This window comes from Phoca vitulina, unplaced genomic scaffold (assembly GCF_004348235.1).
Source record: "Phoca vitulina isolate PV1807 unplaced genomic scaffold, GSC_HSeal_1.0 scaffold3, whole genome shotgun sequence".
Classification (NCBI taxonomy): Eukaryota; Metazoa; Chordata; class Mammalia; order Carnivora; family Phocidae; genus Phoca; species Phoca vitulina.
The window spans coordinates 24,901,034-24,917,549 of NW_022589706.1; the positions used below are offsets into that span (position 1 = coordinate 24,901,034).

Below are 16,516 nucleotides of genomic sequence, written 5' to 3' on the forward strand. Positions count from 1 at the left end.
TCCATGCACTCTTTTATAACAGGTCCAGCAAATGATTCCAGATTGGTGTTATGGAAATGCTGTTCTAACACGTTAATCCCCTCCCCCAACTCCCTTCAAAGCCTTACTTTCCTACTATTAAAAGTCTAAACTCCTTTTCCTGACATTTAAAGGGCTAAATAGGGCGCCTGGGTGGCTCAGTCGTTAAGCGTCTGCCTTCGGCTCAGGTCATGATCCCAGGGTCCTGGGATCGAGCCTCACATCGGGCTCCCTGCTCCGCGGGAAGCCTGCTTCTCCCTCTCCCACTCCCCCTGCTTGTGTTCCCTCTCTCTCGCTGTGCCTCTCTGTCAAATAAATAAAATCTTTAAAAAAATAAAAAAATAAAAAAAAATAAAGGGCTAAATAAACTGAATTTCTCCTACCCCTCTCTATAAAATATTAAATTAAAATATATTCATAATTCAGTTGATCATAATATACTGTTTGGAAGACCAATCCTCATCTCCATGGCATGACTTAAATTGATCACCTTAATAAACTTGAGAGAAACTCCACTCTCCTTGCTTCTATACAAATTCTATCCCCTTCTGTGCCCAACTTATCAACAGAGATTGTTCTAACTATTCCAGTCCATACTTGTTATTTATGTCTTTAAGATATAATTTAGTTCCTGAATACATAAACCATATTTGCTTAATAATTTAGCTCTTAAGTACATGATAATTTCATATTTGCTTTTTAAAACAATGTCTGCTTTGGATTTTCCTCCCCAACCTATGTGAGAGCTGACAGTGCACAGTGACTGACAGCATACTTTGGAACTGGGTTTTAATGACAATCGCATCCTACACTCAATCTCAGGCAGTAATCTCTGAATCTCAGTTTCTTCAACTGCAAAATGGGGACACCTACAGTACCCCATGGATTTGGTGTGTAAAGTGCTTAGAACAGTGTTTGGTACAGAGAAGTAGTATGTAACTGCTTGTTTAATTAACAGATGACATACATCATTTTTCTCTATACTAAGTCTGCAGTAAGCAAAAACAGAAAGAACTATACTTCCAAAGTCCTGATGATTTATAGACGGAATTTTTAAGAGTTTATAAAACTAAAATCTGATTTATCCCTGATTTCAGTACAGTAGGTCGGTTAGGACAGAATATATGGACTGGACTTGGAGACATCTTGATTCAACTGCTTGCTCCGCCACTTATAAGCAGGTCACCTTGGGGGAGTTTTGTAATGTCTCCATATCCTAATTTCTCCATCTGTAGAAGGCCTAGTTAAGTACTAGTAGACTAACTACGAAGAATAAATGAGATGGTGAATGCAAAGCATTCAACCCACCATCTGGCACAGAGTAAATGCATAGTAACTAAAATGTATTGTTACCTCTTATATTTCTTTTATATATGTTCTGAGCAAGACAAGGGAATTAAAAAAAGGTCTATTTTTCATGATCTCTATGTGTCCCCCCCTTTTGCTGGCAAAGATTATTTCTTCAGGGCTGTACATTATCTGAAAAAATTCCTTATTCCATCTCTGCCCGTGAACTGCAAAGGAGACAAATGGGCAGTTTCCAGGAGAGACATCCTCTTGAAAACATGCCACGACCAAGTGATACTGGAAATATTTATTGCCTAACACCTAAAAATTTCTTACAAATTAAAAATTAGGCAAATTTTCCTTTGACATTGATTATACAGAGGATGTATACTCTTTTTTTTTCTTTTTTGAGTATAGTTGACACACAGTGTTACATTAGTTTCAGGTTTTAATTTAGTGATTTGACAAGTTTATGCTATATCCACTACAAGTATAGTTACTATTTGTCTCATTACAACACTATTATGATAACACTGACTCTATTCCCTATGCTATGCCTTTTTTTTTTAAACATTTATTTTAGAGAGAGAGAGCGAGCATGAGCGGGAGGGTCAAAGGGAGAGGGAGAGAGAATCCCAAGCAGACTCCATGCTGAGCACGGAGCCTGACTCGGAACTTGATCTCAAGACCCTGAAATCACGACCTGAGCAGAAACCAAGAGTAGGATGCTCAACTGACTGCACCACCTAGGCGCCCCCCACCCCACACTGTGCCTTATAATCCCATGACTATTCATTCTCTAACTGGAAGACTATACCTCCCAGTCCCCTTTACCATTTTGCTTAATTCCCCCTTTCCATCCCCTTCCCTCTGGCAACCACTAGTTCTCTGTATTTATAGGTCTGATTCCATTGTTTATTTATTCGTTGTTTTGTTTTGTTTTTGTTTTTGTTTTTGAAGGACCTAGAGGGTATTATGCTAAGTAAAATAAGTCAGGCTGAGAAAGACAAATAACCAAGTGTGACAAAGAACATGTGTATTTTTTATAATTTGGAGGAAGCAGAATTTTAGATACATTGTACTCATTGTATGACATTCAGTCAAAGTGCATTTCAGTAAAATTTAGTTCTATAACTGAGTAGAAACCAAACTAGTAATAGCTGCTGGAAAGTAATCTATTTCTTAGGAAAAGCCAAGTATGTCCCCTGACTTATTCCGAGTCTATTTTCCTTTATGCTAGTTGTACTGAAGAAGTAATGCTTAATAGAACTAATAGCCCATTGACATTCTTCTACAATTAGAGTCTCCATAAATAATAAAATTATAATTACTATTGAAGGACTGACTAGAAAAGTGCCAGAAATTCCATGCTGTTTTACTGACAGTGCAGCCAATTACAGAAAGTAGAAACTACTTTTCTATTCTGTTTTTACTGTTACACTGAATTATAATAAACTTTTAGAAATAAAATTTAGCATAGTAAATATTTTTATATTAAATCACCATGTTGTTTTTAAGCATATTACTCTTAATAAACACATAGGTTAACACTTTAGACTTTCCAAAGTGTTCATATATCTCATGTGATTCTCTTGCAACTTTTTTTTTTAAAGATTTTTTTAAGATTTTTTTTTTAAGTACTTTCTACACCTCATGTGGGGCTTGAACTTACATCCCTGAGATCAAGAGCTGCATGCTCTACTGACTGAGCCTGCTAGGTGTCCCCCATGCAGCTTTCTAAAGTAGGAAGTATAGGTAATATGATCTCATTTTATAAATGAGAAAACTGTGGCTCACAAAGGTTTTGCGACAAGGTTAAAAATTACAATTCAGGTCTCTTAACATGTAACATAGAATTCTGTTTTCTATAATGAGACACTTCCTAGTAATGGTCATTATTATCACGATCACCACCACCATCATTACAATAATAAATTTTCCAGTGCCTTTCTTGGCCTTGTGCACCATTTTACATTGTTAAACATACTTTTTCCTAAAACTTACTCCTTTGATGATTCCATGACACTGCTCTGTCCTTCTTTTCTGGCAACCTTTCTGATTGCTCCTTCATACACGGGGCCTCTTTTGATACAACTGTGCCCTAATGCTGGTAATTTTATGCTCAGTTCTCTAATGTCTTACTTTAACACTACAAATGCATGATGTTATATTCTCCAAAGACTAAAACCATGCTCCAAATAATGTGCTCCATAGCGATGGGTACATAGATCCCTTCTAGACAATATATGCTTGAACACCTGACAACTAAAACTCAAGACATCCAAAACTGAATTCAGTGACCCCACTCCTATATCATCCCAACCAGCAACCCCTTCTATTTTCCCTATCCTAATCTCTCACAAAGCATTTATTTTTATTTTTTTTTAAAGATTTTATTTATTTGACAGAGAGCGAGAGAGGGAACACAAGCAGGGGGAGAGGGAGAGGGAGAGGCAGGGAGCCCGCTGAGCAGGGAGCCCACTGCGGGGCTTGATCCCAGGACCCCGGGATCATGACCTGAGCTGAAGGCAGACACTTAACCAACGGAGCCACCCAGGCGCCCATCTCACAAAGCATTTAAATCAAGAAAAGGAGGACTATATCCTGCTTTCTCAATAATGCTACGATGCTAATTTCCTTTGGAAAGCATTCCCTAACTATCCAGATAAAAGTTGAGTTTGCCCTGCTGGGATATTCTGTCAGTACTTGACCACTAACGAGGTGTTTTGTTCATTTATATTTTGAAAAGTTTACTCAGTGTGTACTTTTAGTGAGTAAAAGAATAAGACATAGTCCTGTTACAGAGGATAACCCATATAAGAAAAACTAAACAAGAAATGATATTTTGTTGAATGAGAGACATCCAGTGTTGTAAGAGATGTCAATGATCAACTAACTGAACCACTTTTCTGTGCCTGAAAGCTCTCCATAAACTTCCTGGCCTATTGCAGTCATGTACTGCATGCTGTTTGTAGCCTTGGAATTTAATTTAAATAGACTTCATATATTTAGATTTTCTGTTCCTTGTGGGGAAAGATAATGCTTAACAATCCTTTAAATTTTCCACAGTAGATGCCTGGTAGATTCCTAATAGGAACTTACCAGTTGGTTTTCTCCTACAGAATTATAATATTAAAAGAAGTCGGAACATTCATGCTTCATAGTGAATATCAAAGACTCATCAATTTCCAAGAGGATGCTTCCATTTGATGTGGACTAGGCTTACCTTCAATGTTTATATACATTTGGATTTAAGATTTGATGGGGAGTGGAAAGTGAATTATTTCAGCTAGACTATGATTTATGGACTCGTACTATTTTCGCTGGAATTTTCTTTTATTTTCCTCAGTCAGTTCATAGTGGATGGTTCAGCTTTCCAGGTCTGTATTTGCCAGAAGCAGTTGCATTTTGAACTATTCTATTCTAATGCAAATTTAATTCCAAAGCATCTGTCATATGCAGCAATCTAAATTTAGAAACCCACAGGGATCTGCATCTGAGTTATATCTTATATCTTAAAAGTACTTCTTCCCCATTGAGATCATTAAAACTTGACTCCAATGTATTACATTCTATTGGGATAATTTTAAAGATCCTTAATGCTTAAAACAAGACTTTAGCAACATAAAATTATTTATTCTGGAACCTTAGAAAAGGTATTCATTTATGGTTTACTTGTGATAGAGATGCTGAAGCTTAACTCAATACAAGAGATAATGATAACAAAAGACAGTCTAATGAGATTAGCTACGACAATGTCTAAATGGCAATTTAAATGAAGTTTTATTCTCCTTATCGTAATGTCTCAGTCAATCCATGGGGTAGAAAAGAAATTTGAGGACTATTATCTTTCTTTTCAAGTTAGTTAACTCCTCATTACAATAATGACAATGGGATAAAATGTTTCCAAGAAATAAAATGCTGCTTTTGAAGAAAGCACAATTGATTTCTAAGTAGAGGCAACAGAAAATTGATTTACTCTCATATACTTTTATAAAAGGAAAGTATACTACCTCATTACCTCAAATGAATGAGCAGAAATTAAGTGTTGGATGATTCTAAAATCCACTCCTATTTGTGATGTCAACATTTTAAATTGTTCAGATAAAGTGAGAAAATTAAGGAAATGAAAACCCCTAAACTACCTGAAACCCTTAAACTTATTATTTGATAAAATTTTTGATTTAGCAAGTAGGTGTTGAAAACATAATGTAAAACAAAAGTATGTGCTTGTAATTTGTTATATACATCAGAAAAACTCTCATACAATTAATGAAATGCAAGTCATGTATATACTCAAACACAGACACACAGACATATATATACACATATATATTTGTATATGTAGATACAGGAATAGAGGTAGGGACAGGTAGGCAGATAGTAAAATCTGTGGCAACTAGACCTCAAGTATGGAAAGACATAGGTTGTACTATTTTATATCTTAACAAAATGTTAAAACATTAGCTATTTGTTATGAGAAAAAAGTGTGGCTGCAACCAACTACCCTTGTTTCAAAATCTGCTAATTTCCACTTGGTCCCCAGGTTAGAATAAGAAAATCTTAAGAAAGAAAAAGAAATCCTTCACATTGTTCTTTTTCTGCCATGCGAAGCAATGTATTTCTGAGATGACTCCAGTTTTCCTGCTAACAAATTGACAGAGAAATCACATTTGATTTACTTCCATTACTTTCCTTTTAGATCCCAATTTTAAGGAGCAGTGGATGTAATGAACAGAGCAGTAATTCTGGAGTCGGTGGTCACTGTGACTGATTTAGGAGACATTCGCCAAGACAGAGACAAAGTAGACTGAATATCTAACCAACCTAAAATCTACCACCAAATATACCCAATAAGAAGTATTTATAGGGGCGCCTCGGTGGCTCAGTCATTAAGCATCTGCCTTCGGCTCAGGTCATGATCCCAGGGTCCTGGGATCGAGCCCCGCATCGGGCTCCCTGCTCCGCGGGGAGCCTGCTTCTCCCTCTCCCACTGCCCCCGCTTGTGTTCCTCTCTGTCAAATAAATAAATAAAATCTTAAAAAAAAAAAGTATTTATAAACTCCAGGTTGCTGCAAGATACAATTATAGGGGGAAAAAATCATGACATAAGAAATTGATTTAAAAAATAAACAACAGGCCGGAGTTGCTTTAAAATGACAATCCTAAATTCACACAGACACAGAACAAACCATAATGAAAGAGATTATTTTGCTTTGACAATCTAAATATAAATCAAGCTCTAATTAAAAACATTTATAAAAATTTTATTGGCTAGAAGATAAATGTTTTTAAAATATTTACTGCATCAGTACTCCTATTTTTTGACCAAAAATACATAACTAATATGAAATGGTCCAATTAATCTACCTGCTGATGGTGTTACTCTAACACCTGACTTTTTTTTTTTTTCCCCATGCAAACAGAAATCATTTCCTGATAGAAAGAACTACAGACACTATAATAACAAGTTGGATACTGGTTCGGCAAACTGAGGCCAGGCAAATACAGGGAACAGGCATGTGTTTTATGGCTCCCATCCCATGAGAGGAACGAAGGAGATGTGAGAGTAACACAAAAGTTTGCTGACATTTTACCCCAGAGAATGTGTCATCCAAATCCCTGATCCTATCATTTGAGCCTGCTTTCCACTGCATGGGCTCTCCAGGTTTTTATGCAGATGTTTTGTCTACACCTTATGGAAGCCTGATGCTTTCACACCAGAAGGACACACTCCTGACCCCACAAAGAGGACGCACAGGAATATGTGAAGCATCATGACAACACCTAATCTTCTGACTCAGTTGCAGACAGAGCCAATGCACTTGTCACTCTACCATTCCTTTGTGTCTTTAAACAACCTCAACGATTCTACTCTGATGTGACTGCTCTCAACCAGCTCAATGTGTACCAGCTCAATGTTGTTGTTTTTTTCTTTAAAGATCAGCACCTAATGGTATCCTTGCATTGATTATCCCTCACCCCCACCTGCACAAAACTTTCTTTTATATCACAGCCTTTTAAGATCTTATTCTCGTCTGTTTTTATTCATCTAGCCAATCCACTAGCATTCAAACAAGGGCTAAGGTATTATGTCTAGGTATGGGTTTCAAGTATTTTGCAACATGGTAAAATAGAGACATTTCAGAAGAATACTGGAAAAAAGGAAAAGGAAAATTCTCACCAGAAAAATAAAAATGTACCTGAAAAGATGATTTTCTAAAAGAAAAGAAACCAGGAGAACCTATTATATATACGTATTTCATAATGTTGACAGGACTTGGTTCATAAGCTCGATACTTTTTCTTCATCTCAATGTCAACGTGAAAGAATAAGAGAATTTAAGAGCTAGAACAGATTTCATAGATTATCTAAATGGGAGATTCTCAACATGGGCACCACTGACATTTTGAGCCAAATAATTCTTTGTGAAGAGCTGTCCTCTGTTTTGTAGGATGACTAGCAGCATCTCCGGTCTCTATTCACTAAACACCAGAAACACCACTATATCTAGTGTGAGTCAAGAAATATCCACAGACGCTGCCAAATGTCCCCTGGGGAACAAAAGTGAACCCACCTGAGAACCACTGCTTTACATCATGTCATATGTGTAGGACTAGAGAAAATTTCTGCTGCAATCCTGAAGAGGTGTAGGTATGTGGTCAAAAACATACGCAGTTACAATAAAGGAATTTAAAATAAAATAATGGTTTCTAAAAGGCTAAATTTCTCCAGCAAGAAGAATATACCTGTTCTGTTTATTTATATGCCTGTAAGATCAGAATGACACAGAAGTTGTTACACTGTCTGCCTTTTGTCGAAATGCTTTCAGGTAAGTAAATGATATAAAGGACAGATATATAAGATATAAAGGACACGTGATGGACTGAATGTTTGTGTCCCCCGAAACTCATACATTGAAACCCTACCTCCTGGTGTGATGGTATTAGGAGGTGGGGCCTTTAGGAAGGGAATGAGGGTTAGATGAGTTCAGTGGGTAGAGCGCTCATGATAGGACTAGTGTCCTACTAAGAGTCACAACAGAGCTTGCTTCCCCCTTCTTTGCTCTCCACCCTGTGAGGAGACAAGAAGAAAGGAAGTCTGCAACCTGAGGAAGGCTCTCACCAGAACTCAACCATGCTGGCATCTTCGTCTCAGACTTCCAGCCTCCAGACCATGAGAAATAAATTTCTGCTGTTTATAAGCCACCCAGTCTACCATAGTTCTAGCTGCCTGAACAGATAGGACATGATCATGAAGTCGGAAACATATCAGATTAGCTGTGGTACAACTAAGAACTTATGATCTACGCTATTAGCTGGAGAGCCTGAAATCCTTCTAAGCAGGTTTATAGCATTTAAGAGCTGTACATATATATAAAATTAGAAGACAGACCAATCTGTTCTCAAATCCAATATTTAGAAACTGTATGATCTGGGGCAAACTACTTCATTTCTCTGCACTTCTCTTTCCGCATTTGGAAATTTCAAATGACAATATAATGCACTAGGAAATTTAAAAAACTGTAAATGAGCTCTGTTAGGTACAGAGCTAGTTAATGATATATGATTAATAAACAGTAGCAGTTATTATTGATATCAATTGTAAAAGTAGTAAATTTTCTTATAGAACTTAAATCCTTTGCTTTCGGGGTTGGTTTATGTAGAGTACCGGCAGAAAATCTTTTTTCTAATTTGTCAGTAAATGACAACAGAACAGAAGAATCAATTTGAAAATAAAAGTTGTCTGATAGCTCACAAGGGTTCCCAGACCGGCTGGCATGTTTCCCTTGTGCTTGCTAACCTATTTAACCTTCCATGTGTACATGTCTTCTCCCAACTGGATGGCAAGTATCCTTATTGGAAGTATATCATTTGCACTTCCTTTTTTTTTTTTTTGCCAATATCACCCCCAAAATAAATGGGAATTACAGCAAGTACTCAGTCTCAGAGCTTGTATAACTGGCACTTCTTGACTGCCCAGAGAACTTCCAAATGGAAACATAATTCAGGAAGAAGAATCACCATCTATCTAAAAATTAGAAAAACACATTAAGTATTGCAAAAGTCCTTTTAAAAATATAAACCATTCATTACAAAAACCTTAACTTGGGACTCTCAAATTAGCCAACTATTAGCAGAGTGCTACTCTCCAGGAAAATCTGCATCTGGCACTTGGGACTTCTGTCTAGATAGTCTTCTTCCAATCCTACAATACTGTGTCAAGTGGATTCTGTATTTAGCTTCCCATTTTTTACATTATCAAATAATACTTATGCCATAATAACTATCCTTTAGCCACCTGAATTTTCAATTGTAGTTGCAATGTGAAATAACAATACCTACCATTATAGTGTTTAATTGTATCAATGGTTAAGAATCTCTTCACCACAAGATAAGCAGAGCCAGGTTCAGCTAATGAACTCCACCGAAGTACCTGTTCCAACACATTTTCTGTGTAGTGAAGAGGGCGTTCTGCAAAGAATAACATCAAATCAAATTGAAAAAAAAAATTATCAGTTTTTATACATTTTAAAAAATCCTTTAAAAAAGATCTGTATGCAACAAAAAATATAACCATATCTTATGTTATACAGTAACAATGCTAGGACTACACAGAAGAGACCCTAACACCTAGAACACCATTAAGCATATCATAAAATTTACTATATAAATGAATCTGTGCAGGGACATTTGTTACTCAGCTTTTGAAAAAAAAAAAAAATTCAGAGGTGCTATCCTTCAGATAAAATCTCAAAAATAATGCTACCCTTTTGTAAAAGAAACCAGTTTCTTATCCCATCTTCTTCTTAATTCATATAACATTCTGGTTTGCTTATGGAAAGCTATTTGCATTTGCAAGTAATTAATTGTAAAAGGACTAGCAAAGTTAATTTTGTTTAGTAGTAAGTAATAACCTTTGTTTATCCCAACATGATTAGCATGTTATAATTTCTGATCAATACCAGTGAACAATTTATAGCTGATAATATCACAATTAACATAAATTATAAAATATGCCTTCAACAGAGAATGGATGAAAATAATCATAAAATACTAAGTCATTTATGTCTATTAGTGAAAATATCAATCAGAATTATTGTGTGGCAATATTATACAGTAACTGTTGATACAATAGTCCAAAAGTAAGAAGTTAATGACATCTTATAGATTTCTTCTTGATAAATACCCATCCATATGTTTTGTTTTAGGCAATCATATATTTAAATATATCACAAATTTTTAGCATAGAGTTAAAAAAACTGGTTTTTACAATTATAATCAAAGCTTCATAGAAAGCTTTTTCCTGATCAAAACATGACAATCAGTTAATAAAATGTTACAACAGAAACATATGCTCGGAAAAAAGGAAACTGAAACCTTTTCACAGTACCCTGAAAATGGCATAATTGAAACAGCAAGAACATCAGCTTTTACATAAAGATGCTGATGCAGCTTTTTCAGGATCATAGCCATGTATAAGTCAATTCAACTCTTTCATCCCTTCCTAAATACAAAGTGCACAGCATTCTGGGTTTTCATTTTCAGTTGAAGTAAGAATGCTAATGACAAACAAGAAAGAGCATGTCAAGAGTATCATACAGGAACCATGATATTTTAATTGATGATAAAATCAAAAGTAAAATGACCAAATATATCACATCCTCCTTAATACTGATCTCCCCTGCTATGACCACAGCATTCCAGAACTTATCAATAATCTCAGGTCCACAGAAGAAGAAAACAAATTTTTCTGCTTCCAGTGTAAAGAACCAGATTTTTGCTTACTGTTCAGTATAAGGAAATACAGTTCTGCATTCTATGCTTACTGGAGCAATCCTACTCACTATGATGATGGCAATTACCAAAAAAGAAAAAAGAAAGAAAGAAAACCCACAAAAAACAACAAAAAAATGAGCGACTAAGCCATACATCTTAAAGGCAAATCTACCTCTTATTTACAAATATATCCTTTGTACACAGCAGACTGCTAAGTACATAATAAACATTCAATAAATACTCAAGGAATGAAGTATCTCATGAATTTCTATGGTGGACTATAATTAACAGAAAATATTTGTAAATGAATCAGCAGACAAAATTCTTTGTAAATTCAGACAAAATCTGTGCTTTATCAATTCCATTTTTCTTCAAGTAATTTTTTAAAAATATTTATTTGAGCAAGAAAGAGAGAGAGGGAGAGAGAGCAAGCATGAGCAGGGGGGAGGGGCAGAGGGAGAGGGAGAAGCAGGCTGCTCCCCGCTGAGCAGGGAGCCCAATGTGGGGCTCAATCCCAGGACCCTGAGATCATGACCTGAGCTGAAGGCAGATGCTTAACCAACTGAGCCACCCAGGCACCCCTCCTCTTCAAGTAATTTTCTAAAGGTTTGATGAAAATTATAATTTCCCATAAATTGCCAAAGTTATAAATTCAATTTTTGATTACTCCATAAATGGCTGTCTTCTATTAGTGGAGGTTATAATTAGAATTAACTGTATATAAAAAAAAAAAAAAAAACTAGTAATAGAATGAGCACTCTCTTTACATTTGACATTACCTAATCCTTGGTTCCACTACTTGCAATCTCTGGGATACTACTGTTACCATTAACAGTTGCCATTTCTGGAATAACTATGTATCAGACATTATACATACTGAATACTTTGCATCTGTTACCACTTTTAATCTACACAGCACTCTTCATTAGGTATCATTCATATTTTACATGTAAAGGAACCCAAGGATCAGAGTTGACTTGCCTAAAGTCAAACCCTAGCTGGTTCAAGGGAAGAACAAAGATTTGAACCTCAAATCTTACTTTCAAGCCCAATATTTTTAAATGCCACACTTAAGTCTTATTTTGGGCAACTATGTAAACTCCATAATGATTTTCTCACATGTAATTTGGGGAAAAAAGCATCAAATTGCTAAGATTTTTTTTGAGGACCAAACAAGGTAACAAAAGTGAAAAGAAGGTCAGTTCATACTTCCCCCTTCCCTTGCCTATCATTGTGAGGAGATGATAAGGAAATAATACTTTGTTTCAACATCCTGCACTTAACGAAACTGATGAGCCCACAGCTGGCTTGGAAGTGAGAATTATATTCCTAACCGGAAAACAGTATCCGGATTGAAATAAAATCTCCCTCTTCTTTATTACAAGATTAAATTGGTAATGAGACTTCCGAGTATCAGAACATTGGTATTAAAGAGGGTCACTGTTACAAGTAGATACTACAGTGACACATCTAAAGTGTCCTTCGTTATACTGAAATCACAGTGTTACTGACACCATAGATAGAGAAGTAAATACAGATTTGCAAAAAAATTTGTCAAGTATGTTTTTCTCATCAGTATCACAGTATGAAATACTTCAGGAGAATGAAAATCCTGAAGATCCAAGTTCCTGTATAAAAGTAAGAGCTGAAACATGGGATGAAAAGTATTTATTAGACTATCAAATGCTACATTTATAAAATGGCATTAAAATCTACCTTAAGAGATAACAGGCAGGGAAAATTGAGACATCAAACATTGCCGGAATATAAATTCCTACAAACAAACAAGTTTTTATTTATAGTTCCATTTGCAAACCATCTGTCATGATAGATTATATGGTATGCACGTCATCTGGCATTAGGGCATTACTAGAAATAAATAACTCAGTTGCATACTATCTATAGCATAAAAATTGCTGAAAATTCAGTGTAGTTATTTGAGAAGAAAAGGTTATGGAGGTGGTTATATAGCTAGGTAAATCACATTATCAATATCTTAAAATCAGGGTCACAGAATAAACCTGGCCTCCCTTGTTAAAGAGAGAACTATCCATTTTGCACTCCAAATGTTAGAATGAATGGGATGTCAGATACTTTGTCTTTCATTAGTTCATCTTGATTGCACTCCAAATAACGGGTGTTATCCTTAAATTTCTGGCAGTAGTGACACAGGATTTCCTGAAAAAATGATGATTCCCTCAATAGTTAAATTCTTAGTGCGAAACTAAGAGCTGTGCAAGTTTTTCTCTGTCCTGTCCACAATCAGAGGGTGAAAGCACTTTCTGTGTCATCAGGAGAGAGGCTGGAAAGAATCTTGATTAAATAAATGAACAGATCTGGAGCACCTAGGTGGCTCAGTCGGTTAAGCAGTTGCCTGAGGCTCAGGTCATGATCCCAGAGTCCCCCTATAGGGGTCCCTGCTCAATGGGGAGTCTGCTTCTCCCTCTCCCTCTGCCCCTGTGTCCTCTCTCTCTCACTCACTCTCTCTCTCAAATAAATAAAATCTTAAAAAAGAAAATGAACAGATCTTTCATATCACATTAACTATAAGGAAGAAACAAGAAAACGCTTTGTTACGATATTGCTTTAGAGAATGTAACTGCTTCACAAACTTGAACCTCTCAGTGAAGAAGTCTACTTAAATTAGGCCCCCTGGGTGGTTATTTATTTACTTTTTTCCAGCATGTAAAGGCCCTGAGGATATGGGACTACATCTGCAGAGGAGAGCTTCAGTTTTAAGATGAAGCATTAAAATAAGAGCATACTTGAGAAGGTTAGCTCTTCATGAAGGTGATACCTTCTCCTAAGGTGGGTTTCAGCTTGTCTTAGTGATTGGCAGCAGTGGGTTAAGGATGTTTGGCATCTTTCAAAGAATGAGACAAAGAATGACTTTTCTTTATCCAGTACAAATTTCAAATGTCCCATTAGACATTCACTTAGAGGAAAAACCAGTTTATAAATTAACTGAGCCTAGAATCTAACTCAGCTTTACATATATATTCTCAAAATATTTATATGGTTTTAATATGACATATTTTTCCATCAATTTGACTACCAGATAAGCAAAACAAGATTACTCTTTGTATGTCAGAATCTAATCCCCAATGTGATGGTATTAGTAGGTAGGGCCTTTTGGAGGTCATGTGCACAGAGCCCTCATGAATGGGATTAGTACCCTTTTAAAATAAATGAGACCCCAAAGAGCTCCCTTCCACCATGTGAGAACACAGGGAGAAGACAGCCCTCTATGAAGCCCGAAGCAGGCTCTCACCAGACACTGAATCTACTGGCACCTTGATCTTGTGAAACTTCCCAGCCTCCAGAACTGTGAAAAATAATTTCTATTGTTTATAAGCCCCCAGTCTACAGAAGGGTTAGAGCAGCCCAAATGGACTAAGACACTTTCACCAATGACAGTAACGATGCTAATGATACATGAGTCACAAATGGACATGCTTCAGTCTGCATCTGCAGTTGTCACATCCATGGTAATTCCATCTATAGGTTTAAGAATCTATTTTCAGGGGTGCCGGGGTGGCTCAGTCATTGGGGGTCTGCCTTCGGCTTGGGTCATGATCCCAGGGTCCTGGGATTGAGCCCACATTGGGCTCCCTGCTCCTCGGGAAGCCTGCTTCTCCCTCTCCCACTCCCCCTGCTTGTGTTCCTTCTCTCACTGTGTCTCTGTCAAATAAATAAATAAAATCTTTAAAAAAAAAAAAAAGAATCTATTTTCAGGGACGCCTGGGTGGCTCAGTCGATTAAGCGTCTGCCTTCGGCTCAGGTCATGATCCGAGCATCCTGGGATGGAGTCCCACCATCAGGCTCCTTGCTCAGCAGGGAGCCTGCTTCTCCCTCTGCCCAACGCTGCCCGTGCTTGTGCTTGCTCTCTCTCTCTGACAAATAAATAAAATCTTCAAAAAAAAAAAAATCTATTTTCATTATCCTCAACCATCTAGGAGTGTCTGAGCATTTATACAATATATATTTGCTTATTTTTATATAATTAGGTAATAATAATTTTTTTAAATGTAAGTATAATAGATTATCTCAGAAGAGTAAAAGGAACATTACAAAATATTGTAAAAAGGGGCAGTGGATAGGATAGGGTAGAAAACTATTGCTTTAAAATTTACTGACACCTAAAATAAAATCCAGCACTTCTGATTCACTTACTTACCTATTTACCTATTTTTTTTTTAAAGATTTTATTTATTTATTTGAGAGAGAGAGTGAGAGAGAGAAAGAGCACAAGAGGGGGGAGCGGGAGAGGGAGAAGCAGACTCCCTGCTGAGCAGGTAGCCCGATGCGGTACTCGATCCTGGGACTCCAGGATCATGACCTGAGCCGAAGGCAGTCGCTTAACCAACTGAGCCACCCAGGCGCCCATTACCTATTTATTTTTGGTTACTTTGTTACTTGGGGGGATTTATCTTTACATTTGAAAAAGCAGCAATTCCCCTGCTGACATTTTTCCTATCAACTTACAGTCTTGTGACTACCAACGCCTTCACTTTTATCTTCTTTTTATATTTCACTTTAGCCTCCCTGCATGTTACTAGAAATAAAGCTTTTAACATTTCAGAAGGTCAGGTGGAACACAGGTTCCCATCTGCTTCAGTAAGCCCGCACAGTCCCAGGCCCCTCTGCTGCTTTCCCAGCACTGCTCCCTCAGAAGCAGTAAAAATGATCTTAGCTTTCTCTTCCAGAGAATTCTACTTAAAGAGTTGACCAAATGTTAAAACCATGCCAAATCTGAATTCTTAACTCCATCAAATGTCTTTTTTCTTGGTGTACATGGGGTGTTCCTTTGATTATATATTTAGATATTTGCAAATCCAAATGACTTGAGGTCTCCTAAGTCTTTTTATATTCTCATCAAAACTTTTTTTTTTTTAATTGGAGAAAAGAAACCAAGGGGGGGAAAAAAAAACAATCCAATCTCACCATTTGTGATGTACTAATTGTCATATTCAAGTTGATACTCATTTTCAGAGTAAGCATCCCTTCATTTTCCAAGAGAAATCTAGTAACTGTTTCCAGATATATGGCAATCTCTCTTCTAGCTATATATAATTCCTACCTATCCTCATTCATTCTGCTTGCTCCTCTCAGTCAGGAGCACCAATGCCCACAGGCACAAAGCTCCAGCGATGTGACACAGAGATATTCTTTGATTCAATCCTCGAGAGAATAAGAGTAGTGGGGAGAGGATACCTACCCCCAGATCCATGATTCATGATTTTGCTGTGGATCTCCTAATAAAAACAACAAAAACAGAAGCATATAGGAAACAATCAGCTGTCTAAGAGCTAACCAGGGCCTTGAGATCTCCTAGTGATTCCTAATCTGTAAGCAGAAATCACTTCTCATGTACCTTCCACATTTTGATACATCTGATCCAAAGAGCAACAGTCCAAGTCACTCGAGTTCAG

General features: G+C 36.7%; 1 protein-coding gene across 6 annotated transcripts in view; it reads right to left on the bottom strand.

The window, feature by feature from the left end:
• ARAP2 (ArfGAP with RhoGAP domain, ankyrin repeat and PH domain 2) overlaps positions 1-16,516 on the bottom strand; it is a 183,932-nt gene that overhangs the window by 31,586 nt on the left and 135,830 nt on the right. For 5 of the 6 annotated variants that reach the window (XM_032400158.1, XM_032400159.1, XM_032400161.1 and 2 more), the window contains one exon: positions 9,651-9,779. In XM_032400158.1, coding sequence (XP_032256049.1) covers positions 9,651-9,779 — 129 coding nt within the window. Of the gene's footprint in view, positions 1-6,307; positions 9,337-9,650; positions 9,780-16,516 lie in introns of those variants that run through there. The other variant, XM_032400162.1, reaches the window with a different exon arrangement.